The sequence below is a fragment of the Paralichthys olivaceus genome, chromosome 2 (assembly GCF_024713975.1).
Source record: "Paralichthys olivaceus isolate ysfri-2021 chromosome 2, ASM2471397v2, whole genome shotgun sequence".
In the NCBI taxonomy this organism is placed as follows: Eukaryota; Metazoa; Chordata; class Actinopteri; order Pleuronectiformes; family Paralichthyidae; genus Paralichthys; species Paralichthys olivaceus.
In genome coordinates, this window is record NC_091094.1 from 29,292,243 (window position 1) to 29,317,398 (window position 25,156).

A 25,156-nucleotide genomic window follows, 5' to 3' on the forward strand; every position below is an offset into this window, starting at 1 on the left:
ATTAGCTGTTAAAGCTTCTTGGTGTCACGTACCGGGGACACCCCTGTTTATTGTTGTATTTTGGTTTGCTCCAATTGTAGGGGCGGGCTTAGCCCCGATTTAAGCGTGTCGATTCATTCTGTCAGGGAGGCTGCTACTGGAAGGACGTAAGTCATAGAGCTCTCCCAAAAACGGTTTTCTGCAAAAATATTTGGTTATTGAAGTTATTTGTTTGGGCCAATGTGCCTATTTATTTTCTCATTTCCCAGTGTTTGTTTTTCCACTGGTTTGTTTTATTTTATATTTACTTTGAATAATTCTGCCTTAACAAATAAATGCCCTCTTACAACTGCAACTCCAAGTACTCCTGAGAGTTATTTCCACCGAGCTCAGCCACTCATAGACATACCTACCTTTAACATTTGGTGGCAGTGGTGGGATCCAGTGGCCATGAGCGGCTCTCAGTGAGTAGAGATGGAGACCAGAAGTGGAGTTACAGCACCCCACGGGGCTGCCCCTGCAGGAGCCCCGGGAGCAAGGCCGAAATCTGCAGCATCGTCCAGTACGCACACTCCAGTGGTCGGAGACCGGACCTATCGGCTGGAGCACATTATGAAGTTGTGGTGGACTGTCAGCGGAGGCAACAGGACCAGTTGGACGTAGAGGCACAGCGGCATGACCAGAGGTGGAAAGCCATGGAGCATCAATTTCACCAACTACAGAGCCTGGTGAGAGGTGAGACGGCGCGACAGTCACTCGTAGAGCTGCAGCAAGACAACCCGCCCATCTCCCGCCCCTCTTCGACTCAAGGGCTACTTCCTCATGTACCAGATCCACAACCACGTCCAGGTCTGGTACCAGCGTCCGGACTACAGAGCTCCCTGAACTCCTCTGCTATCAGCCTAGCCACACCTCCACATTTCCATCCGGGTTGGACGAACCCCAAGATGTCCCCATATGACGAGGACGAAGATATTGAACATTATTTAAAGACATTCGAAAGGCTCGCGGCAGCCAGTCAGTGGCCCTTAGATACATGGGCACTGTGTTTAGTGCCCTTGTTGAAAGGGAAAGCCAGAGCTGCTTTCGTAGCAATGAACATTGAGGACAGTCAGGACTATGTCAAAGTGAAGCAAGCCGTTCTCAGGAAATTTGAGATCAATGCAGAGACCTATCGCCAGCGTTTCCGCTCCAAGACTATCCTGGAGGGAGAGACGGCGAAGGAGCTTCGTGATCGACTCAAAGACCTCCTGGGGAAGTGGCTGGACCCAGAGACGAAGTCCAAGGAGCAGATCTGTGACCAGGTCATACTGGAGCAGTTCCTGGGGATGCTTAACCAGGAGCTACAGATATGGGTGAGAGAACGCACCCCACACTCCTCGGCGGAAGCGGCGGAACTGGTGGAGACCTTCGTAGCCGCCAGACAGTCCAGACGGTGCTACCAGCTGAGCCCACACGACACCTGGAGAAGACCTCAGCAGACAGCCCAGCATGAGCCGCTGAAGACACCGGTCGGTAAGTCTGGGGGTAGTAGTGGTCGTGTGTTCAGTCCCTCTAACAGCCCCTATAGGCCCAGCCCCAGTGTGAAGCCCACTCCAGCTAGTACATCTCGGGTCCTGATCTGTCACCACTGCGGTCAGCAAGGCCACATTAGACCCCATTGCCCTGTGATGCAAGCCACTGACTCAAGACTGTGTTATCTCTCTGGCCCTAGTAAACACATAGCATTCACTCCATCTGATGTAACTGTCCCTGTCATGATAGGAGGCAAGACGCTGCAGGCTTTGGTTGACTCCGGTAGTAGTCAATCTTTTGTTCTTAAATCCTGTATGAAGTCTAATTATCGGCCAGTGGGTAGCGTTAGGGTCCGCTGCATCCATGGTGATGAGTCTGGGCATCAGACTTGCGAGGTCCCCATTGTAATCAGCAGTCAAAAGTATTTGCTTACCGTAGGCCTCTTGGATAAGTGTCCCTATCCGGTGATTCTAGGCCAGGATGTGCCAGTCTTAACAGAGTTGCTGCAGAATGTTAACACAGCTTCTAGCTATGTTTTAACTAGGGCACAGGCCAGTAAGAATACAGAACTAGATGATTTAACAGAGTTACCGTATAGTGGCCATGGTGGCAAACCTAAAAAATCCAAGGCAGAGAAACTTAGGGCTAAAGTGGCGGGTACAGCGGTGCCAGAGAGTCTTGCACTACCACCACTGGAGGGCAGTGAAGTCCTTGTGCCAGATTTTGGCAAATTACAGCAGGAAGACCCGACCCTTAGCTCTAGCTTTGCCTCGGCGAAAACCCCAGATGAGGCTAGGGAAGACATCAAGGAGGGAGGTGTTTGTTTTGTCATGCGCAATGGCAAACTGTACAGGGAGAGTGCAGACAAGGAAGAGTTAGTGGTCCCAGAGGCTCTGAGAGGCAGAGTACTACATCTGGGGCATAGCATTCCGTGGGCAGGACACTTAGGCAAAGAAAAGTCTGAGAAAAGAATCGTGAACAGGTTTTACTGGCCGGGTTTTCAGAAGGACATAGCGGAATACTGCAAGTCATGTCCGGAGTGCCAATTGTCTGCTCGCTCACATAGAGGCTTGAAAGCTCCTCTCATCAGTCTCCCCATTATAGATGTGCCTTTCAGTCGCATAGCCATGGATGTAGTTGGTCCCCTAGAAAGGAGTAGGGCCGGCCACAGGTATATTCTAGTTATATGTGATTATGCAACACGTTACCCTGAAGCTTTCCCCCTCAGAAATACAAAAGCTAGGCAAGTAGCCAACTGCTTAATTCAACTATTCTCCCGGGTGGGGATCCCCAAAGAGGTATTGACAGACCAGGGCACCAACTTCACCAGTAAGTCTTTAAAGCAGGTGTACTCAATGTTAGGGATCCGGGGCATCAAAACCACACCCTATCACCCGCAGACTGACGGCTTGGTTGAGAGGTTCAATCAAACCCCGAAGTCCATGTTAAGAAAATTCGTGTCTGACTCAGGAGCTGACTGGGATCAGTGGCTCCCCTATCTGCTTTTCTCCTACAGAGAGGTACCGCAGGCATCCACCGGGTTCTCCCCCTTCGAGCTTTTGTACGGCCGGGAGGTGAGAGGCCCGCTTGACATTCTCCGTGAGAGCTGGGAGGGGGACGCTCCTCACCAGCCGGTCAACATCGTGAGCTATGTCCTAAGGATGCGGGAAAAGCTGGAACAGCTGAGCTCCATGGCACATGACCACCTAGCCAAGGCCCAGACACGACAAAAGACATGGTATGACCAGACTGCACGCAGCCGCTCTTTCAATCCTGGAGAGAAAGTACTGCTGTTGCTACCCTCATCTGAGAGCAGTCTGTTGGCTAAGTGGCAAGGGCCGTATGAAGTGCTTCGCAAGGCCAGTGAGGTTACCTACGAAATTGCCATGCCGGACAGACGTCGCTCTAAGCACCTCTACCATGTCAACCTACTAAAGAGATGGACTGACCGTCCGGCAGCCGTCCAAAACCAGCTGTGGGCGCGGACCGTGGAACAGGAGGAAGAACCAGTGGAGCTGTATTTTCCTACAGCTGGTGGTGAGTCTCCCTACCCCTCCGTCACCCACCTGACACCTGAACAGCAGGAGGACCTGCTGAGCATCATCCCCAGAGGCCTGTTCCGAGACCAGCCAGGGCGGACCGAGGTTATCACCCATGACATCCAGCACATGTCTCCAGGTCCCGTCCGGCAGACCGCTACCAGGGTTCCAGCGCGGCTGATATCTACGCTGAAGCAAGAGATACAGGACATGCTGGAGATGGGGGTGATTGAGCCTTCGCACAGTGAGTGGTGCAGTCCAGTGGTCCTAGTTCCAAAAAAGGATGGCGGACTCCGCTTCTGTATTGACTTTTCAAAGCTGAACAGCATCTCGACATTTGACCCCTATCCCATGCCCCGTGTGGACGAGATGGTGGAGCGCTTGGGGAGGGCAAAGTTCCTCAGCACTTTGGACCTGTGTAAGGGGTACTGGCAGGTACCACTCTCCCCCCGAGCACAGGAGCTGACTGCCTTCCGTGCTCCATCGGGTCTATACCAGTTCCGGGTCATGCCCTTTGGCCTTCATGGCGCCACAGCAAGCTTCCAGCGTCTCATGGATGAGGTGCTGAGAGGCGCTGAGGACTACGCCGCGGCCTATATTGATGACGTTATTATACATAGTTCCTCCTGGGCGGAGCATCTTCATCACCTTCGCGATGTCTTCCGGCGGATCCATCGAGCAGGGCTGGTGGTGAACGCCAGCAAGTGCCAGCTCGCCAGGTCGGAGGTCTGTTACCTAGGCTACAGCCTGGGGAGCGGCACTATCCGACCCCAAATCGGCAAGGTGGACGCCATCCGCGATTCGCTGCCGCCCTCTACTAAAAAGGGGGTGAGGTCATTCCTGGGATTAGTCGGCTGGTACCGACGTTTCATCCCTAACTTCTCCAGCCGGGCTGCACCCTTGACAGACCTAACTCGCAATACCAGTCCCAACAAGGTGGTTTTGACAGCTGAGGGTGAAGCAGCTTTTCAGGACTTGAAAGAGAGCATGTGTCTTGATCCGGTGCTCCAGAGCCCAGACTTTTCCTTGCCCTTTACGGTGCAGACAGACGCCTCAGGCCTTGGACTGGGGGCAGTGTTGTTGCAGGGTGAGGGGGAGGACAAAAGACCAGTGCAGTATGTGAGCCGTAAACTGTTCCCTCGCGAGACTCGCTACTCCACTGTTGAGAAAGAGGCTTTGGCTATTAAGTGGGCCATTGACACTCTTAAGTACTATCTGGTGGGCAAAGACTTTGTCCTTGAGACGGACCACAGGGCCCTACAGTGGCTCCATCGCATGAGGGATTTTAATTCAAGGATTACCCGTTGGCACCTGTCGTTGCAGCCCTACAAGTTTACGGTGAAGTACAAGGCGGGCAAAGACAATGCTATTGCGGACTTCCTTTCGCGCCATGACATGGACGCTCTCTCTTAAGGAGGGGGGTGTGTGACGGAGCGCACGGCGTCTCGTCATGGCAGCAGTACACTGCCTCGTATACACGGGGGTGCCGGGCACACGCCGACCGTCACAGCACTAATGCACTGCCCCGTTTACATGTCTTATCATTACAAGTGTTAACTGTGTGCGTTACATCTTACCGGTGTTCAGTGTCGCGTCTGTGTTTGTTTGTGCGGGGCGAGCGGTTCCGGATGCGGATATAAATAGACGCTCGACTTCCGGAGTAACCGGAAGTGAACCCGCATTCTGTTTAATATTGCTTTGGCTGTTGTATGAATAGTTGGCTACGCCTTCAAGTGTACATGTGTTAAGTTTGTTACCATACATGGTTCCAGTCATATGGAATTCAATTTATTAGCTGTTAAAGCTTCTTGGTGTCACGTACCGGGGACACCCCTGTTTATTGTTGTATTTTGGTTTGCTCCAATTGTAGGGGCGGGCTTAGCCCCGATTTAAGCGTGTCGATTCATTCTGTCAGGGAGGCTGCTACTGGAAGGACGTAAGTCATAGAGCTCTCCCAAAAACGGTTTTCTGCAAAAATATTTGGTTATTGAAGTTATTTGTTTGGGCCAATGTGCCTATTTATTTTCTCATTTCCCAGTGTTTGTTTTTCCACTGGTTTGTTTTATTTTATATTTACTTTGAATAATTCTGCCTTGTCGGCCTTCAATTTGGGGTTAACAAATAAATGCCCTCTTACAACTGCAACTCCAAGTACTCCTGAGAGTTATTTCCACCGAGCTCAGCCGCTCATAGACATACCTACCTTTAACAAACACAAAAACTGTATTTGGAACCAATAAATAAGCAATGTACAACTTTAAAAGTATGACAGTATGCATGTGCAAGTACTTAGTACAGGTATGAGCAAGTAAAACATTCCATTTTGCTTCTTATATCAAATGATTGATCATACCACTTTGTAGTTGGCTGGAGACTGGCCACCTGAGATGTTTAGGCTCCGTCTCTTCTCCCTGACAGAGCTGCTCTGGTTGCGGCGGATTCGTTCATTCTGCTCTTCTATGCTCATCTTTGACTTCATCTCTGCAGGAAATATAGCACTCTTTGGACGTTCCTGTAAAAAATATGTGACATAGTAACACTTTTAGAAAAAATTTCAGTCCTAGTTCTGTTGGAGCTTAGTGGTCACTTAGACGCATTCCACCATACAACTTCATAGACAGTGAACTGCATTCGACTCAGAGACGTAGATGTTTAAGACCCATCTCAATAACATAAGTTATTTGCAATAAAGTATCAAAGCAAACCATCAGAGTGTGTGGGGTTTACCAAAGTTCAGTCCTATTTCTTTCCTTTCATCTTGGTCTTATCTTTTTTTGATTTTTAATGTCAAATAATTTTTGCTTGATAAATTATGCATCTTTCTTATGATTATTCCCAGATAATAGTACATCAAACTGGGTGTAATGAGTGAATTTAAATTCAAGTATTTTAAAACCAAGTGTTACTAAAGCTATCTGAGCATCATTTAAGCTTAACTATTGCAGCACTTACAACTACATTTGAATTACTGTCTGAACTGAATTACCACAGTTGTGATCATGAGAAACATACTTGATGGTAATTTTGTTTTTGTTTCGTGTGCACATTGGTTACAGATTGACAGATTTCTACACATAATTTAGTTTGAAGGCTTAAGACTGTACATCTGTACACTGTGGATTAGATAGGTGCTACTAGTATTTGGATACTATTTACTATTTAGTTTAGGTTGACATACCCTAGAGATTGCATTAGGCACCCTGCCATTATGCCAGGATGCTTCAGTAGAGCTGCTGTGTAATTCGTCGGTGGGGGCCTTGGTTCTAGGAGGAACAATGCCAACTGGCAAGTGACACAAGAGATAAATTCAGAAAGATTTTAATGAAGAAGCTTAATTCTCAGTGCTAACACAATGAGAAAATGTTTGCATATCTTGTCAATCTTAGTTGATTTGATGATATAATCATACCGCAAAAGACAGAATAATGTAGACTCCACTCCATGATGTTCTGTGCAATAACGCAGGACGAAATGGCTGAACTATGATTATCAGCTTTCAAAGGCACAAAGGTGGTATCACATCGAAAGTTGGGCTAAGGTTGTTATACCTTTATTCATGTTGTATTGCCTGTCCTGGACCAGGTCCTGCATATCAGTGATATTGTTCTGTTCACCAAACTGGAGCTGCAATATGAAATATGTATCAATATTAAACCAAAAGGTTCTGACAAATTTTAGGAAACATCCAAAGCTGCTGATTAAACAGAATGCATTCATAATTTGTTATTAGTGATTGGAGAATCATTTTTAAATGACTGTTACACCTATAATAGCAGAAACAATACATTACTTGCATATGCAGTAATGACCTGACCAGTATGCATTATGACACTGAAATTAGATGATTTTGGTCTTACATCTTACATCTTAGATGTAAGAACAAAATCATCTAATTTCAGTGGAATTGCAGAGAATAGTGTATTCAGTCTCTGAGTTTCTGAAACTTTGACAAACACTTGAAAACCACCTTGACAGTGCTATACTTCAAAGGATCAGAGATAACATGAGAGTCCAAAATGGACACCCTTTATCCTTGAGTATTAACTGTTATACTACAGGAATGCAACACAGATTGCAGCCAGACATGAGATAGTAGTGGATGGTACAAATACATGTAAATCCTTGTCCAAGTAGACACTAGGGATTTTATGTGAATGTGTGGATGACTTTCATAGTACTGCTTCCTGGAGTGACCGGTAACTAACTAGCATGACTACATCATTACTAAGACATTATAGGGCTCTAGAGAACCCTGCTGCTAATTCCCTATCCTGCAATACAAATGTTGTGCGTTTTGATCTGATATCCTTTATTTAGTTACAAAGATTTTCTGATATAGCATGTACCTGACATTAAAACAGTTAAGCAGTACCATAAGGTACAAATTGAGCTTAAAAATAGGCTGCTATTGATACAAGGACATTCAGAGGCAATTGGTGGATTGTTTGAACAAGAGGTCTGGAAAGATGAAGCATGTAGGATTTGGAGGGATAAATGGCTTTTGGTGGCTAAGTTTAAGACTCATAATTTGAAAATATGACATTGAAGAACATTTAGGACTGGGTGAGCAGAGGGACTGACACCCAAATACCTTTCTGATGTGAGAATCTTCACCATCAAGGTAACCATCACCACGGCACAAGCTGCGTAGCCAGGCGGTGCTGTCAAAGGGCAAAGGGGGGATGGAGGGGGGGTGGGTAGCGGAGAGCTCCAAAGGATAATAGGCCTTGGGGAGAGGTGGCCTTGGGGGAATACTTTCCTATATCACCATAAGGGCAGGTAGGAGGGAGGAAGAAAGGAGAGGAAGGAAAGGAGAAAGAGAGTGCTGCTCATCAGGAGGAATGATAATAAGACAGGCAAAGTGCAGAAAGGACTCATGGGACTGATTTTATGGACTGGGCTCTCTGGTTATTTAGGAGTTAGATACAAAAATCTCCGGGCCAATGAAATACCTGACAAGCCTTTGTGAGACAGCCACAATATTTCAGCCATCAACTTGTATCATGATCATCTTGATCTTTGAATAAAGCAATATAAAATGTTAATGATTTGAGGGAAATAGTGTCATTGCATTTACAATGTTACAAACCTGAACACATGAAATGGGAACAGAGCTTGAGAATGTTGAGCTTAATTATAAAGTTGATAATGTTTTCTCTAAAGATGGCTCTGCATCAACACTTTACCTGAATGATTATCAGACTGTGTTATGGCAAATATCACTGGATCATTACCCAGTTTCCCTTGATTGTTAGGACAAGTAAGTAGCCTTGCACATGCACCAGCATCAGGCAATGATAGTGAGGCTGGCTGGCAATGTGGTTGGATTTTGGGGCAAGTACTTCTAAAACAAAGGACTGAAGGTGCATGCAGATCTCGCCTACAGTGTAATGATAAAACATCAGTGCAAAATGAATTGTGGAGATGCAGAATCTGAGATTCAGGTATAGAAAAGCATCTCTTGTAGGGCATGTTTCTGAGGCCATTATGGTATCTTGTTGAGAACTGAGTTGGTTGGGATCTTTTCTTAGGCCTACCCTGACTTCTGGAATACAGTCATCTAAGGATCACCACTTTATCTCCTTTAGGTCAGATTGAGTTTGGACCATGTCTGAATGCTGTGGTATATTTGGAGTCCTGGTATTGAACTTGAAGAAGTCTGTGCTTTTCTCCTGCTCTGATACTGCCTAGACTTTGTTGGCCGGACCTAGGTTGGTCAAGGTTGAAATTTGCTCTACAGTTTATGTTTTGGTCTGTTTCCTCTATCACAGGATCTAATCTAGCCGAGGATTTCCAATAGTTTTTGAAAGCTAGGGAGGGCTGAGGAAAGTTGTGTTGAAAGGTTTCACATTGATTGAAATGTATACTTTCCACAAGCAGGCTTGTTTCAGATTCTCTGTAACTTCTGGGTCTAAACCTAGGTCTAGTGTCAGATTTGAAATTAGGTACTGTACATGACTTTGGACGAGGTTTAGGTCTTGATCTTTTTTGCACTTCAAGCTTGGTTTTAGAGTCTGTGCATATGCATATATTACCTCCGGGCCCAGCTGTTTGGTGGGGGAGACGTGAGAGCCAGGCACTGGGGAGAAGGGGCTGAGTGGGCTGGTGAGGCTTATTGAGCTCAGGGGACTGGCTGGACTATTTGTGCTAAAGGAGCCTGATGCACCGCTGGCCACTGCCCAAGAGAAATAGAGGGAGGATGAGGGGTAAGGGTAGAATGATTAGAATTTACATGATAAGGACATTAGAATTTCCATTGAATTAAAGTAATTATTTCCCAGCTCCATTGTGTTACCTCTGTGCTTGGCTGTGTCAGTACCTCTTGATAAGTTATTCTTGTGCAGTCCTTCTAAAACATCCTGGACTCTCCAAAACTCTTTCTGGATGTGCCTACGCACAAGTTCACTCTGCAATAAACCAGAATAGACAAGAGTAGTATCAAAGGGATATTGACTCTCTATTGAAGAAACAGTCCAAAGGGATATCTATAAATCATTTATAAAGGTTATACAGAGCAACATTGAAATTTCTATTAGAGATGTTGTTAAAGTATCTAAAGAATTTTCTGAACAAATAAAACTGAAACTATTCACATGGTTAGATAACATGAAAGGTTGGTGAAATAAACATTTTTGCTATAAAAACAATGTCCCTTGAAACACTAATAGTTTCTGCAATTAGCCTAACATGCCGTAATTAGTCCTATATCTTAGCATACTCCTAGCAACCATTTCATTTACCTTTTCTACAAAAATGTACCAGACTTTATTCATATGACTAAAGAAAAATGTGAACCATTGATTTTGTGTAATGATACATTTGTATTTCTGAAAAATTTCCCCAACATCCTTGTTTTCCCAATAAAAATCTTTGGGTCTTTACTACAGTTAAACATAAAATTGTAAAACATTGGTATGGTGGGTCCATTGATGCGTCCGATACAGTCAAATAGCACTAGTTACTTCAGAAATAATAAATATAGCGGGTCATGGTAATATACAGCATTTCACTCAATGTTTGGAATCACTAGACTGATTAATATACAATATGCCTACTCCACCACTACAGGCAATAACTCCTCCATTTAAATTGTCAATTCTGCTCCCTTCATCTCTATCAGACATTTTCTTATGTATAAATACTTTAAACATTGACACTCCTTTCCACTATGTTAACAATTGTTTCACATGGAATCCTTTGCACTTCTGATATCTGTTTTACATATTAGACACACTCGAAAAAATAATGGAGATATCATACTCAGAGAAGACCTGGAAAAGCTTTTAGTGTTCTTTGTGCCATACAAGAAAATTCGGCCTGAATTTGATAATCTGGGACAGGTCACTTTGTAATTACACTTGTATTAGTCTCAAAAAAAGCCTAAATCACCTTGCTTTATGCATACCAAGCTCAATATTACCAATTTGTAGAAAGAATCATGAAAGATAATGAATAAGAAAACATATATTATTCATACAATAATCAGTCTGCTTTTGTTGCTGCGGGAGATTTTAATCACTCCAACATGAGGACAGTTCTCCCCAGGTTTCACCAACATGTTTCCTGTCACACTAGGGGAAATAAGACTCTGGACCATGCTTCCCCTAACATATCTAATGCTTAAAAAGCTACACCCCTCCCCCACATATGACAGTCTGACCACCTCACTGTCTTTCTCCCCCCAAAACACACACCCATCATCCAACATGTGAAACCTACAGTGAGGACTATTAAAGTGTGGCCAGAGGGGACAGACTCTGTGCTACAGGACCGGTTCAGACACACGGACTGGCATGCTTTTGCACCTAACACCCAGGCAACCTGTCACTCCAGCGCAGACATCGAAAGCTACGCCTCCTCCGTACTAGACCACATCACCACTACCATAGACAGTGTCACCACCCGGAAACGTATCACCATGTACCCAAATCAGAAGCCCTGGATGAACAGGGATGTACGTCTCCTGCTTAAGGCCTGCAACATCGCCTTCAGATTAGGAGACCCAGCAGCCTACAGCACAGCCAGGGCTGACCTGAAATGGGGCATCAAAAGGCCAAATATCGCCACAAACTGAAGGTTGAGGAGCACTTCTCCAACTCAAACCCCCGACGTATGTGGCAAAGTATCCAGGTCATAAGGAACTACAAGCCCCCTAACCCCTCTCCCCCTTCCTCAGACAGCACCTTCCTCAACGAGCTCAACAACTTCTACGCTCTGATGTTAAAACAGTGCTGAGCAGGATCAACCCACGCAAAGCTGCAGGCCCTGATGGCATCCCTGGACGTGCTCTCAGGGCATGTGCAGAGGAGCTGACGGGAGTCCTGACGGACATATTCAACATGTCCTCGGCCCATGCTGTTGTGCCTACCTGCTTTAAAACCACCTCCATCATGCCTGTACCAAAACACTCCACTCCAATGTGTCACAACGACTACCGCCCAGTAGCACTCACCCCCATCATCACTAAGTGCTTAGAGCAGCTGGTCCTGGAACACCTCAATTCCTGTTTCCCCCCACCTTAGACCCCCACCAATTTGCCTACAGTAAGAACAGAAGCACAGATGATGCAGCCACCATAGCGCTGCACTCTGTCCTCTCACACCTGGACAACAATAACACTTATGCCAGAATGCTGTTCATCGACTTCAGATCAGCATTCAATACCGTCATCCCCTCCAAATTAATCTCAAAACTCAGAGATCTGGACATCAGATCATGTTCGGTTAGACCACCACTGCTCCTCCACCATCACCCTGAGCAAAGGCTGTGTGATGAGTCCATTCCTCTACTCCCTCTTCACCCACGACTGCAGACCTGTACATGGTTCCAACACCATAATCAAGTTTGCGGACGACACCACGGTGATTGGCCTCATCAAGAACAGCGATGAGTCTCAATATAGGGAGGAGATGGATCCCCTGGCTGCGTGGTGCAACAACAATAACCTGCTGCTCAACATCAACAAAACTAAAGAACTCATCGTGGACTTCAGGAGGAATGCTGACACCCATCCACATCAATGGAGCCGCGGTGGAGCGAGTGACCAGCTTCAAGTTCCTGGGGATCCACATCGCACATGACCTCACCTGGACTACCAACTGCTCTAGCCTGGTCAAGAAGGCTCACCAGCACCTCTTTTTCCTGAGGCTTTTACTGCTGTACCATCGAGAGCATCCTTACAAGCTGTATTACGGTTTGGTATGGGAAGTGCTCTGTTGCGAACCGGAAAGCGTTGCAGAGGGTAGTGAAAACTGCTCAGCGCATCACTGGAGCCTCTCTTCCTGCTATTGAGGACATCTACAGGAAGCACTGTCTCAAGAGGGCAACGAACATCAAAGACTGTTACCACCCAGCACGTGGACTGTTTACCCTTCTGCCTTCTGAGAGGCGATTCAGGTGTCTCCGGACAAAAACATCCAGGTTCAAGAACAGCTTCTTTCCTTCAGCGGTCTCCCTTTTGAACTCTGCCCTTCGACACCCCATCGCCCCCTTCAGACACACACTCCTTCACACACACACTGCCCCCCATACCAAGAACCCAACCCCTGAAGCCCCACGCAAACACACTGACCAACCCCTACCCCCCATCTCAGACACACGCTATGGACTGAGTAATGTCACCTGCACTACTGTTTATTCTGTACACTGTACATACACTATACACACAATATAACCTGTATATTGTCAATAGCAATATCTGGTAGAATCATATCACTAATACTGTATATATATACCTACCTACTGTAATATATTTATACACTGTTTAGCATTTACATATACTTTAGCATACTGTAAAATATACTTTAGCATACTGTAAAATATACTTATTCACTGTTTAGCATATACATATACTTTAGCATTATGTAACATATATTTATTCACTGTTTAGCATCTGTAACATATATTTATTCACTGTTTAGCATATACACATACTTAAGCATACTGTGCCATATTTTATTCACTGTTTAAGCACTTCTGGTTGGATGCAAACTGCATTTTGTTGCTTTGTACTTTGGACATGTGCAATGACAATAAAGTTGAATCTAATCTAATCTAATCTACAAAATGAACCTTTGTGTAAATAAAAAAAAAAACTATAAAATGAATTAAAAACATTCTGTTAAAGGTGTATCAAATTTTTAAAAAACAATCAACAGCAAGCAACAATAGTATTCGATCATTCTCATCAAGCATCGATCAACCCATTGTATTCTCCACTTGTTTTGTGAAACCAATGGCTGCAGACCACAGAACAGCCACATCTGTGCCCCTACCGGAGAGCTAACCAGAATCAGAATCAGAATCAGAATTCTTTTATTTGCCAGGTATGTTTGCACATACAGGAAATTGCCTTGGTGTCATTGGTGCACTACTTATGTACATAAAACAACAATATAAAAAACAACAATATGTAAGAAATTGAATAAAATAAAATAGAATAAAATAAAAAATAACATAAAATAAAATAAAGAATATACATATATACATTAACAGATTAACAGGGTTATGGGCACGTGCTGTGCGAAGGTGCAGAGATTGGTGATAGTGCCAGTAGTATATAAGTAATAAATTATAAATTATGTGCAGGGGGTGGGGTGTGGTGGGGTAGAGTCAGTGCGGTGCAGAGTCAGTGTGATGCAGGGGGCTTGTTTGTGAGCCCCACTGCCACGGGGAAAAAACTGTTCAGATGGCATATTATGTGTTAGTTAAACAGACAGGGACAGACTGTATTAACCATCAACTCCTGTCTAACAATTGCAGATTATATGCTACATCAATTTTGTAAAAACAGTGCAGATTTGTTATTCCTATGTAAACATTTCTGAGAATTCAGAGATAATAATCTCAATCATTCCCAAAAGCCTGTTTTTAATAAAACACAAATCTCTATAATCTTGTTGATTTTGAAAACCAAGAAGATTTTTTTGCCTCCAATGAATGCCATGCACTTCCACAGTTATGTTCCTTACTGGAAGTTTAATGTTCTAATGGGTCATGGTGAAAGGCAGATGTGTGAATTTTGGGTGTAATTAAACAATTTAACAATATTTGGTTGGATAGACTCTGCTGCCCAGGCTTTTTGGGAAAAAAACTGATAGACTACCCTTGGTGCATTGTGTTTGGCTCTGTGTGGTTCTTGTCCTATATTTATATCCATACAAAGAAGAAATGCTTAAAATTTGGTGGTCAAAGGTCAAATATTGATCACTTTGACAGAAGATTAATTGTTTAGATTGCAGTGGTTAGAGGTACATTTCAGGATGACCTTATTTTAGTCTGGAAAGAAATATGATGTAGACTAAAAATGCACTGGTTGGCAGAGACACCATTGCAGGGCGGTAATTATTGTTTCTTGAAGCACATCTGAGTAAACCCAAGTAGGCAAAGACAAATATTTCTATCCTTCTCATAATGACGTTGATGTTTCAAGAATTCTAATTCTAAAACTTTAACCATAGCCTCTCTACTCATGCCCCACTTAAATCATTGCTAATTGCCCCGGGTGTGACTTGACCACTGTGCATCACTGTTTGATTATTAGTCATAGACATAGTCACCCATGATAGTAGGTAATGGTAAATATAATTTCATTAACACGTGTGCGTGTGTGTGATTCTTTGAAAAGGTGAATGGAGATCCATTGAACTGGAAATATGTTTTTTATTTGAGCTTTTTTTTGGAGTCTAGTCAAGTGATTGAACTGTCTAAATTTGAAATGTCTACATTTGTTTCAATGGAAGCTGATGCCTCCTTTAAGGGTGTTCAATAATTTCTACAGTAATGCTTTACAGGGGTGATAACAGCATTAATTTTTACCTGTCCTCCTGCATTAAGCTGCTCCCATAGATCTCCATGGATAGCGTTGGCCTCATCCTCTAATGCTTCAAACTCCATGCGAGTGGTGGTTAAAGCCTGAGAGAGGTACACACAAATGCAGCCATACTAAGGGAATTGTTCATCTGTGGCTTACATAAATCATGCACCTTTCTTACAGCCAAACTCTTGTTAAAGCACTGGACGAGTCACACCGTAACGACAAAAGGATATTACATTTCCCCCCACTCTGTATGCACGTTAGGTGTGTGTGATGCACTGTCTTACACTGGAGGCCTGGGAGAGCTCCCCTCTAATGTTGATGAGCTGGCTCTGCAGGGATCCTTTTTTGAACTGTAGCTTTTCCATGGCTAAAGGCTGGTTATGATAAAGCTCCATCTCCCGATGAGTTGCAACCAGCACTTCTTCTAGGTTGTCCTGAAAAGGGTTTTTATTTTTAGTGGTCGATGAGTATATATCCTCACATATGTTATAATTATAATAATAATGATAAAAATAACAATAATAATAATAATAATGACTAATATTATAATACACATTATACTACAACACAAAGCATGTATTAAATCTTGAACAGGTGCAGAGCCTGGTCAAATTTGTGTTTGTGAATTTCAGAAGCCATACCATCGTACCGCAGACCACAGTCAGCAAATTAGGTTAAATTCTGCTCAGGATGTCTCTTCCATGAAGCGAAACTGTAAGAGGGTAATAAATACCTTTGCATGCTTAGTGGGAGGGGGCTGTGAGTTATAAGTACACAGATTCTCCGTGCATGTCATTCAGGTGATGTGTACTGTGAGTCCATCTGCAGATGCTGAATTAAACTTACAGAAAGAAGTGTTTGACTTTGTGCTTGTTTCACAGAAATGTGTTATGTCTCGTCAAATATGTTAAGTTTATTCATGTTCATGTTTTAAGTTGTCATGCCTGTGTTTAGTTAATGTTTAGTAATGTGTCTTTTGAGTACTGGGTGTTAAGTTAAACTTCACTCATGTCTAGTCTCATCGTGCACTTCCTGTTTTATTTTGTACTCACCTTTTCCCTCTCGTTTCAGACCCTGACTTCCTCCCTTTGTGTGATTTTCCCGCCCCTGATTAGTTTTTACGTTTTTTATCCTCCAAGAGACCGCTTTTTGTTTGTGCATTTGTAGACAAGGAATAAACCTTTTTTGTTATATTCACTACCTTCTTGAGCCGTGCATTTGAGTCCACCAGCATTCGTGTCTAAGGTTGCAACAGAATGCCACCACAAGTTCAAACATATTTTAAATAAGCGGATGATCCATCAGTGGTGAGGCACTTAAAACCTGACCATTCATAAGCATTGGGTTCCGTATAATTTTTTTAATTTTACTCGGATAATGCTCTGAGATTTTTTTTGAGGTCCATGTTTAGATAACAAAATAGATGGTCATTGATTTTGGGAAAAAAAAGGATGTTATCATTGAATCATTTTAGAGAAGATCATCTCATCCTCCAGAGGTTCTACAAAGCTGCACTGCAGAACGTTCTGTCCTTAGGCCTGTTATGCACCATTGGAAATATGCATGCTCGAGATCACACCAAACTGCAGGCATGATTAAGACAACAAGCAGGATCATTGAGAGATAGTCAGGTGTGTGCAGCACAGCTGTATGATGACCTTATTTTTTAAAAAGGCTGATGAGATACTCAATGCTCCTACTCATCTTCTCCTCCTCAAATTCAGGGGAGTAGCAGGTCAAACGGCAGAATTCTGCATTAGGAAATTAAAACATCAAGGTACAGCCAATAATTTGTCCCTACATTAATAGATGTGCACTTATTTTATGTCTGGATATTTAGATTGTGAGCTTATTGTAGGCTACTCTCATTGTGTATACTGTTGTATATTTTCTGTATATCATACATGTGAGGTATATTTAATATATTATTGTATTTGGTATGTTGAGATATGCTCCTGTATATGGTATAGTCTGATTGCACTTTTAAATTGTATATCTTATGAGGCTGTGGCAGTAGACCATGCCACGGGGCTCTCACCACAGCAGCCAGAGACGAACCATTAGACTAGCTTTTCAGCTCTGTGTCTCTCCGTCTCAGTTCTCCTGAGTGTTGCGTGTGTGTTCTCCCGAGGTAGCTCCGTCGCTGCCTTTTAAACCTGAGGATCCATCAGCTAACAGCTCTCACCTGCGCTGATTGATTTATCATTCTCTTTTTGCACATTTAATATTGTTAGTAGGCCTATTGCTTCATATATTGTGTGCAGGTGTATATGATTGTGTGTGCCTGTATGGTGTGCTTATGAGACGTGTATGACCACATTAACTTCCCTTTGTGAGATAATAAAAATCTTGATTGAAAACATAGTATAATATTGTAAGGAAAATTAAATACCTTGTCCATTCTCAGTCTGTGAACAACAGCCTTATGGTCTTTCAAAATTCGATTCTGCTCACACAGTCGACTCAAGAGTTTCTGTGTCAGACGGGAGAGCAGGTGGTAACCACATTATGTTGTAAAAACCAAAGAGAAAATATAAGACAGAATGAAATAGCACAAGAATGGGTCTACATGAGTACATGCTGAGGGTAGAGGCTCAGAATATACGGACACTGGAAGGTTACAGTGTCCATATATAAAATAATAAAATTATTACTATCTATTATGTAGTGGATTGTGGATGTAGTGGAGTTCAGGTAAATCAATTTTCCACACTGAACTGGGAAAACAATGTCATTATGGTGTCTTTGTATACAGGGGCACTCTTACTTTGTAACAGTAAAAGGCCAACCACAAACCTTTTAACTGCAGATAAAAACATTTAAACATGAACCTTCACATTCCTCTGGACATGAAGTGTTAAAATTGTGAAAGATCTGGATGTAAGTTTTTTTTGTATGTCAATAAATATACACATGTGCATGTAGTGTTAAATGTCTTACACTGGTTTCAATCTCATTGAGCTTCAGTGTGGGATATAACTCTCTGCTGTAGACATCATGGAAACGAGGCAACTGTAAAAACAAAGGATACAGAAATGATCTAATCATCATCATCATCAATCAAACAGTACAGACACTTAATGATCCAGAAAAACTAATATTCTGTGTATATATTATGTTCTTTTGGGTGAGAAATATGAAACTTAATTCAGAAAGTCATCAAGATCAATATTAAACTTTAAAGCCAGCAATAAATAATTAAGTTACAATGAACTATTAATCATTATTTTGCTGGCTCAGTTGTCATGTTTTCTCCAGTGGATTGAAGGTGATTCATTTACTTGACGTTACAGTAGTTGGAAAGAACTCCACAAAGCCATTCTTTAACCTGGTGTTCAACAATACCTTGGCATCTTGATATTGGATACCTGCCTGTTACCTCATGTGTAACTGTCACATAACACTGTACCAGTACATCAATATATATATATATATATATATATATATATATATATGTAGGTACTGGGGTACAAGATTTGAAGTAGTAAGGGAGTGAAAATTATCGATTTGAAGAAGAAATTACTGTCAGATCTCTTAACTAATAAACTACTTATTATATTATTACAGGGTATATATAGATTGGTTCTGTGATTCACTTTCAAAGCAAATTTGTTTGTAGCTGCCTTTTTCACATAGGTATCATTGCAAAAGTCAGGCATGTCCTGTCTCAAAACGATGCAGAAAAATTAGTCCATGCCTTCGTTAACTCCAGACATGATAACTGTAATTCCCTTTGGTCCACCGGTAACTCTTTAAAGACTTTCCAGCTTTTCCAAAATGCTGCACCATGTGTATATACAAGAAAAATTCTCCTCTTTCAAAGTCCTTAATGATATGGCACCGTCATACCTTAAAGAACTCACAGTACCATATCACCCCACTAGAGCAATGTGCTCTCAGAATTCAGACTTAGTTGCCATCCCTAAAATCTCTAAAAGTAGAGGAGGAGCCAGAGCCTTCAGCTATCAAGCTCCTCTCTTATGGAATCATCTTCCAGTTTCAGATAGTGAGGTAGGCACCCTCTTTACGTTGAAGAGTATATATGCTTAAAAGCTTCTTTTTTGGTTAAGGTTATAGTTTGAGCTGGCTTGGGTCTGCCTTGGACCAGCTTTTACTCAAGCTGCTATTTAAGATTGTCAGGGGACACGTGACGCATAACACACTTCCTCATTTACTTGTTCGCAGAGCTATGCTGATGAGGATGAGTGATCCACCATTCGGATAACCTAACCAAAAAGGTGAACCATGCTGAAACTATGCTAGAAGCTCTGACAATACTGTTATCTAGCTAATTTACAAGCAAGCTTCCTTTTGTAGGGGAGAAGCTCCTGGGCAGTGCATCTATGGGCAGCACTTTTTCTATGAGGGGCCATTTGGAATTCAGTATCTTGCCTAAGGACACTTCAGCATGCAGATGGGGAGAACGGGAATCGACCTTCCGGTTGTACCCCTCAGCCACAGCCAATGTAAACATAGTATGTATACTTGCAAACAACATTGTGTATGTGTGTGTGTGTCTACCTGCTCATCTAGGTATTCCAGGTTACGTTGAAGTTGACGGTCTAATATGTCCTCCTGAGCCAAGTAGCACAACAAGCAGTACAACAGTGACACACATGTAAATCACATAGACACATACTGTACAGCTTTCAGATAGGCCAGCAGCAAAGCAAAGCTAAACACCACAGCCAACATGCTACGCATATTGGAAGTCTACCAGTAGACTGTCAGGGGACACATGACACATGGAACCTCTCATTCCTTCTCTCCCTCTTTATCAAGTTAATGTTTTATGTACATGAGAATTGCATAAAGAATTGCGAGTCTCCATCAGATTTCGTGCTGCATCTGGCTCCCTACAAAATTGTAGTACATTGGAAGCTGCTTATATTGATCGTTTTTGTCCCGGGCCAAATTAATCACTATAAGCGGTTAATTACTATTAAAAAATTGCTTACTTTCTGTATGATAGTTATAGAACATGAGGGAAAGATAATGGTGCCACATACAAACAAACACACAATAACTCGGACACGTGTTAACTCACACTGGGTAAAAACATTATGAGTGAACTTAGACAACGTATGGAAAGCCAGAGGAGATGGTGGGTGCTCGGTTTGGCTCAATTCGGTTTGTAATGTGCAGCAAATGATAGACACATAGGGAAGCATGAATTACTGACAAAGCCAGGAAAAACTGTAAAATTCACTTTTTTACGGTCCAAAGCTGTATGAAATGACCCAAAATGATCAGTGTAAGCGGACTTAGTGGAGCTGTCGCTAGGTCAATGCTCCGGCTCTGTGTGCACTGCCTGGGACAGTGGAGCTGTGCATGGCTCCCTGGGTGTCTGCCCTGGCCTTGGTACACCCTCCCCATGCTGGTTGAACGTGAGGTGCAAACAAAATAGTGACATGCTTAATAGGAATTGTCAAGAGTCTCACCTGTGGTCTGAAGCTCCACAAGGTATCTTAAATGGCCAACCCTAACCCTAACCTTAACATGGTCACATTTCCAAAACTGGAAAACTGTTCACAAGTGTTTGTTTTCACTGATAACATTGAAATTTTGTCTTTCAGTCAAGTGGTTCCTGTCTCCTATTATTCTGCCCCATATTCCATTGATCATGGGTCACGGGTGGTGTAACTTTTTATCTAAGGGTGCTCCAATTGATCGGCCACTGATCCATATAGGTAGATATTCCCTCTAATTAGTTTGATTGGGGATCTCTATTCTTTTTTTCAGTGAATACTTTTGCACTCTAACTTAGGTTGTTATTTGATGAGTACTTTTTGGTTTTTTTCGCTAGAGCCCATGGCTGAAATAGCTAACTAGTGAGACATATTGCTTCCATTCTCATCTATGTTGAGAGTTGCACATGTGCATAATCGATTAAACATGACAATGGCTGCATCGTGGGCTATGCTGATCTGCTTCTCTGTGATGTGGGTACAATGTAGGTTTTTACTTTGTGATACTATTTCAAACAATCTGCCCCAAGTCCTGATTGGAACACCATTATCTGTATCCTTAACAATTTTTTTTAACAAGGAGTCGTCCAATTCATTGTTTTGGCATCGTCTGACAAATTATCATTTTGGTGGAACTTGGCGATGAGAGGAAATATTTGCTCCAGCCACAGGTGCTACAGATGTTTTAATTGTTTTGTTTCAATGTAGGTAGGTGCATGTGGTCTCGGTGAAGACTTAATTTTAATGAGTGGCATTAACACTCTATTTGACCCATTTTAAGTTTCATTTTTCCTGCAAGTGATCTCACAGTGACACAGTGAGGAAAATTAAGTGATGTTAACTCGAGTTTAAAGAACTTTTTTGTTCATTTAAAAGTAAATAGTCCATAATAACTTTATCAAACCACCTCTTTATATAAGTATATATACTTTTTTTTTCACATGCTGAGTTGGTCAGTATTTGAATATAAAGAGCCTTTTCTGGGGTAAAGAAAACTACAATTCATACAATTTAGATGAAATTAACTAGTGAAAACATCCTCAGAATTATTCTACATTAAATTTCTGCCAATAGATCCCTTTCACCTAAATCTTACACACTGGACCTTTAAAGGGAGATATACGCTAAAAACGTTTTTGGGGGAAGTTTGTGACTTTAACTGGTATAGACACTTGTCAAGTTCTGATACCCTCACTACCCTCCATGTCTCCTTCACAGTGGGGAGCACACAGTCATCACAGTGAAGTCAGACAGGCATGCAGCACCTCCCACCTCCCAGCTCCTGTCCCAGCTGTGGTGGTTTCTCTTCGCTTGTGTGGAGGTGAGTGGTGATGAACAAAGGACTAAGATACCAGTGCCTCGAGTTTTCAGCTAGTTAGCCAAAAGACAAAAACAAATATAGTTAACTTGTCTCTTGCTAATATAAATGCATGAGCTACTAGCTAAAAAAAAATAAAGAAAAAGTCCACCAGACGTTGCTTAACAAGCGGACTGAAGGCACCTCATCAGAAGATATAAGCAAAGATTTAGGCTGAAAACTCGATGAAAATGACCTTGTTTCGAGTCGAATATGAATGCCAGGGCTTGGGGAAACTTGGATGACACCACACCAGCAGTATGGAGGCATGTGAGTTTTTTATGTTGTTTTATTACATCTGAACTATCTCATTAAAAATGCAGATTAGCTTGTTTGGTGAATTTAGGAGAAATTTACAGATGCAGACAGACAGGGGGTAGTAAAACAAACACCATCTCAATGTATAGTTTTAGAAGTGTGTGTGTGTGTGTCTATGGTAAGTTTAATAATAATAATAATGTATTGGATAATTTATGTAATCAGGCAATACAGTATTATCTTGCTTCGCTATTGAAGCTGAAGGTTAACTTGTGAAACAAAAAGTTTAAAAAAAACATTTATTTCAAAGTTGAAGTATTTTTGCATTACCTAAATAAATTTTTCGCGGTGTTTTTTCAGCATTTTTGCAGTGCTTTCCCCAGCAAAATTAACAAAATGAGTAGGAGAAGAGAGCAGAATTCACTAAGCCGAATTGTTGCAACTAAACATAGGCCTGCTCTGTAGTTTGAAGGGTAGGTTGGTTTGCTTATTTATGTAGGAAACAGTCTTTTTTTCTTTCTTTTTCAGTTTTGTGTGAAGATTTAAGTTGATTTTCAAGTGTTATTTATTTCAATACCACCAAAAGAATTCAAAGGATTTATTGTCATGTGCAAAAATAAATAGATTATTAGTCTAAAAATTCTTACTTACTTGTTCCACTCCCTGGTGCAGTCAGTCAGAAGTCAGAGATGTGCTATAATATCGAACTTTTAGTTTTAACTTTTAATAAATAATTATAAAAAATGTCCCTTTCGCACTTGAGCCCCTGCCCCCCAAAATGTATGAGCATGTCCCTACCACAGGTCCAATTGTAAGTGCTATAGCTATTGTAGATTGTGCCAATGTGTGACTTCTTATGTTATCTAGTCGATACATATGTGTACATTAGTGGCACATACCATTTTATTCTGGATGGAAGGGGATACAGGGTAGTTATGGTGGTATAATCCTTGGTTTAAGGACCTCCTGTCGCCAGAGTAGTCATACTGAAGGAAAGAGGAAAAGTAATAAGAAAAGATGGAAGGGAACAATGGAGATGATATTTAACATTGTAAAGGAGAGTAAGGTGAGTGTGGTTTCAAATGAGACAATCATAATAGTTTAAATCACCAGCATTATTCACAATACTGATATTGTCAAAGTTTGAAAGTCAGTCAATTTAACCTTTGACTTGGTTTCTTTGTATTTGATCTAATTTTTAGCAAATGTATTACACTCAGAATGCAACAAAATAATAATGCCTACTAGGTTTGTGCAGTAAGATAATGGTCTAAGTTATTGAAGATGGTTAGAGTGATTAAAGATATTATTCATAACAATAGTATTAAAGTAATAAAATGTGCAACCTTAATTTGCAACCTTTTGTCATAACTCCAGGGGGATATGCATTATAGAGACAGATCACTGTGAGCCATAAACAACTGTTTCTACCAAGCCTATCTCACTTTCTCAAGGAGTGAAAGATTGGCTCAGCACACCCCTAGTTACGACACATGAAAGTAAAACATCAAGATCACATTCTTTCTTTCATTGCTGTTGACCATTTGAAAATCTTCAGTAAGGATAAAGGTAATTTACACTCTTTTCAAACCTTTAATTATTGGAAATGGCTTGGGTATTCAAAAATTTGATATTTTGAGCTTTCATTATTTTAGCCTATTTTATTTTCCTGGAATTCCATTCATTCAGTGAATGGGAACAACATGGGACACATGTTTGGCTCTATCAATAAGTACGATTTTAGCACAAATAACAACATAAGTAAGTTGTGGTCTGTTGTAACACAATGAAACATCATACTGATGGTACAGATATCTTTAATTTCTACAAACCCTCCATAACCCTCTTTGTTCTATAAATAATATAGTATTTAATAATATTAGAGGATAAAATAAGAATAAAACTATATTTTGCTTTGGAGGTACACTGATGGCATTACAATCTATGATAATTTTCACTTTTATTAATAAAGCAGGAAATAAAGTACTCTCTCACAACTCTCATAACCCTCTTTGTACAAATAAAGCCACACTCGCTCACCTTTGGTGAGCCGAGAGATCTCCTCAGGCTGTAAATTGATGGATCAGCATAGATCACATCATCCCTCATCTTCCCTGGAAATCGGGCCGATAATGATCGAGCTGGTGAGGCAAAGTGTGGTGGCACCGGTGAGTAGGGCCCCCCTGATGAGGAAGACGATGACCGAGGCACAGACCTTGAGCGTGGCTGGATGGACAGTCGCCTCATGGATGTTTCCATTCCCCCATAGCACTGTGCCCCCCATGGGTCCCTGGGCATTAGGTGCGCATACAGCTGATGAGGTCCATCCCTCAGAGAGTGACGCTTCTCCGAGGTCCAGCCTCTGTCATATCCCTCCACAGCAGAGACGGAGCAGATGCTGTCTGGTCTGACACCTGATGGGTACATAGGGAAATCCTCCACATACTGGGGACCACCAGGATAACCACAGTAGTCAGCAGAGACCACCCGATTAACTGGGTAGTATTGAGATGGGCTGAAATAACAGGATGACATTTAGACCACTTCATAAGTCATCTCAAGTAAAAAATACAGAATTTCATTGACCTATAGTCTGACCACTTAATTTTGTTTAATAAGGGAATGCTGAAATACAGAATAAAATAAATATTTTGTTTTGATCTAACTGCATGCTATCAAAAAAATTGAAAGATAATGAATGATGTGGGGGGGACACCTCCGA

At 42.1% G+C, this 25,156-nt stretch overlaps 2 protein-coding genes across 22 annotated transcripts in view; one reads left to right on the top strand and one right to left on the bottom strand.

The window, feature by feature from the left end:
• Positions 1–25,156, bottom strand: part of plekha6 (pleckstrin homology domain containing, family A member 6) — a 200,083-nt gene that overhangs the window by 22,494 nt on the left and 152,433 nt on the right. For 13 of the 21 annotated variants that reach the window (XR_011239274.1, XM_069514533.1, XM_069514550.1 and 10 more), the window contains 13 exons: positions 24,475–24,949; positions 23,334–23,420; positions 19,873–19,926; positions 18,292–18,363; positions 17,744–17,824; positions 15,636–15,785; positions 15,351–15,446; positions 9,829–9,940; positions 9,569–9,708; positions 8,125–8,292; positions 7,082–7,157; positions 6,712–6,815; positions 5,887–6,045 (listed from right to left, as the gene is read on the bottom strand). Coding sequence is in view for 20 of the 21 variants with exons in the window: in XM_069514533.1 (XP_069370634.1) it covers positions 5,887–6,045; positions 6,712–6,815; positions 7,082–7,157; positions 8,125–8,292; positions 9,569–9,708; positions 9,829–9,940; positions 15,351–15,446; positions 15,636–15,785; positions 17,744–17,824; positions 18,292–18,363; positions 19,873–19,926; positions 23,334–23,420; positions 24,475–24,949 (1,774 nt within the window). In the remaining variant the exon portion in view is untranslated. Of the gene's footprint in view, positions 1–466; positions 705–5,886; positions 6,046–6,711; positions 6,816–7,081; positions 7,158–8,124; positions 8,293–9,568; positions 9,709–9,828; positions 9,941–15,350; positions 15,447–15,635; positions 15,786–17,743; positions 17,825–18,291; positions 18,364–19,872; positions 19,927–23,333; positions 23,421–24,474; positions 24,950–25,156 lie in introns of those variants that run through there. The other 8 variants (XM_069514540.1, XM_069514627.1, XM_069514584.1 and 5 more) reach the window with 7 other exon arrangements.
• On the top strand, positions 718–5,878 carry LOC138405504 (uncharacterized). Its single transcript, XM_069514523.1, has one exon. The coding sequence runs from the start codon at positions 927–929 to the stop codon at positions 4,944–4,946; it is 4,020 nt and encodes a 1,339-aa protein (XP_069370624.1). The 5' UTR covers positions 718–926; the 3' UTR covers positions 4,947–5,878.

Excerpts from the sequence above, each read along its gene's own strand:
- LOC138405504 (XM_069514523.1), top strand. The coding sequence starts at position 927 with ATGTCCCCATATGACGAGGACGAAGATATTGAACATTATTTAAAGACA.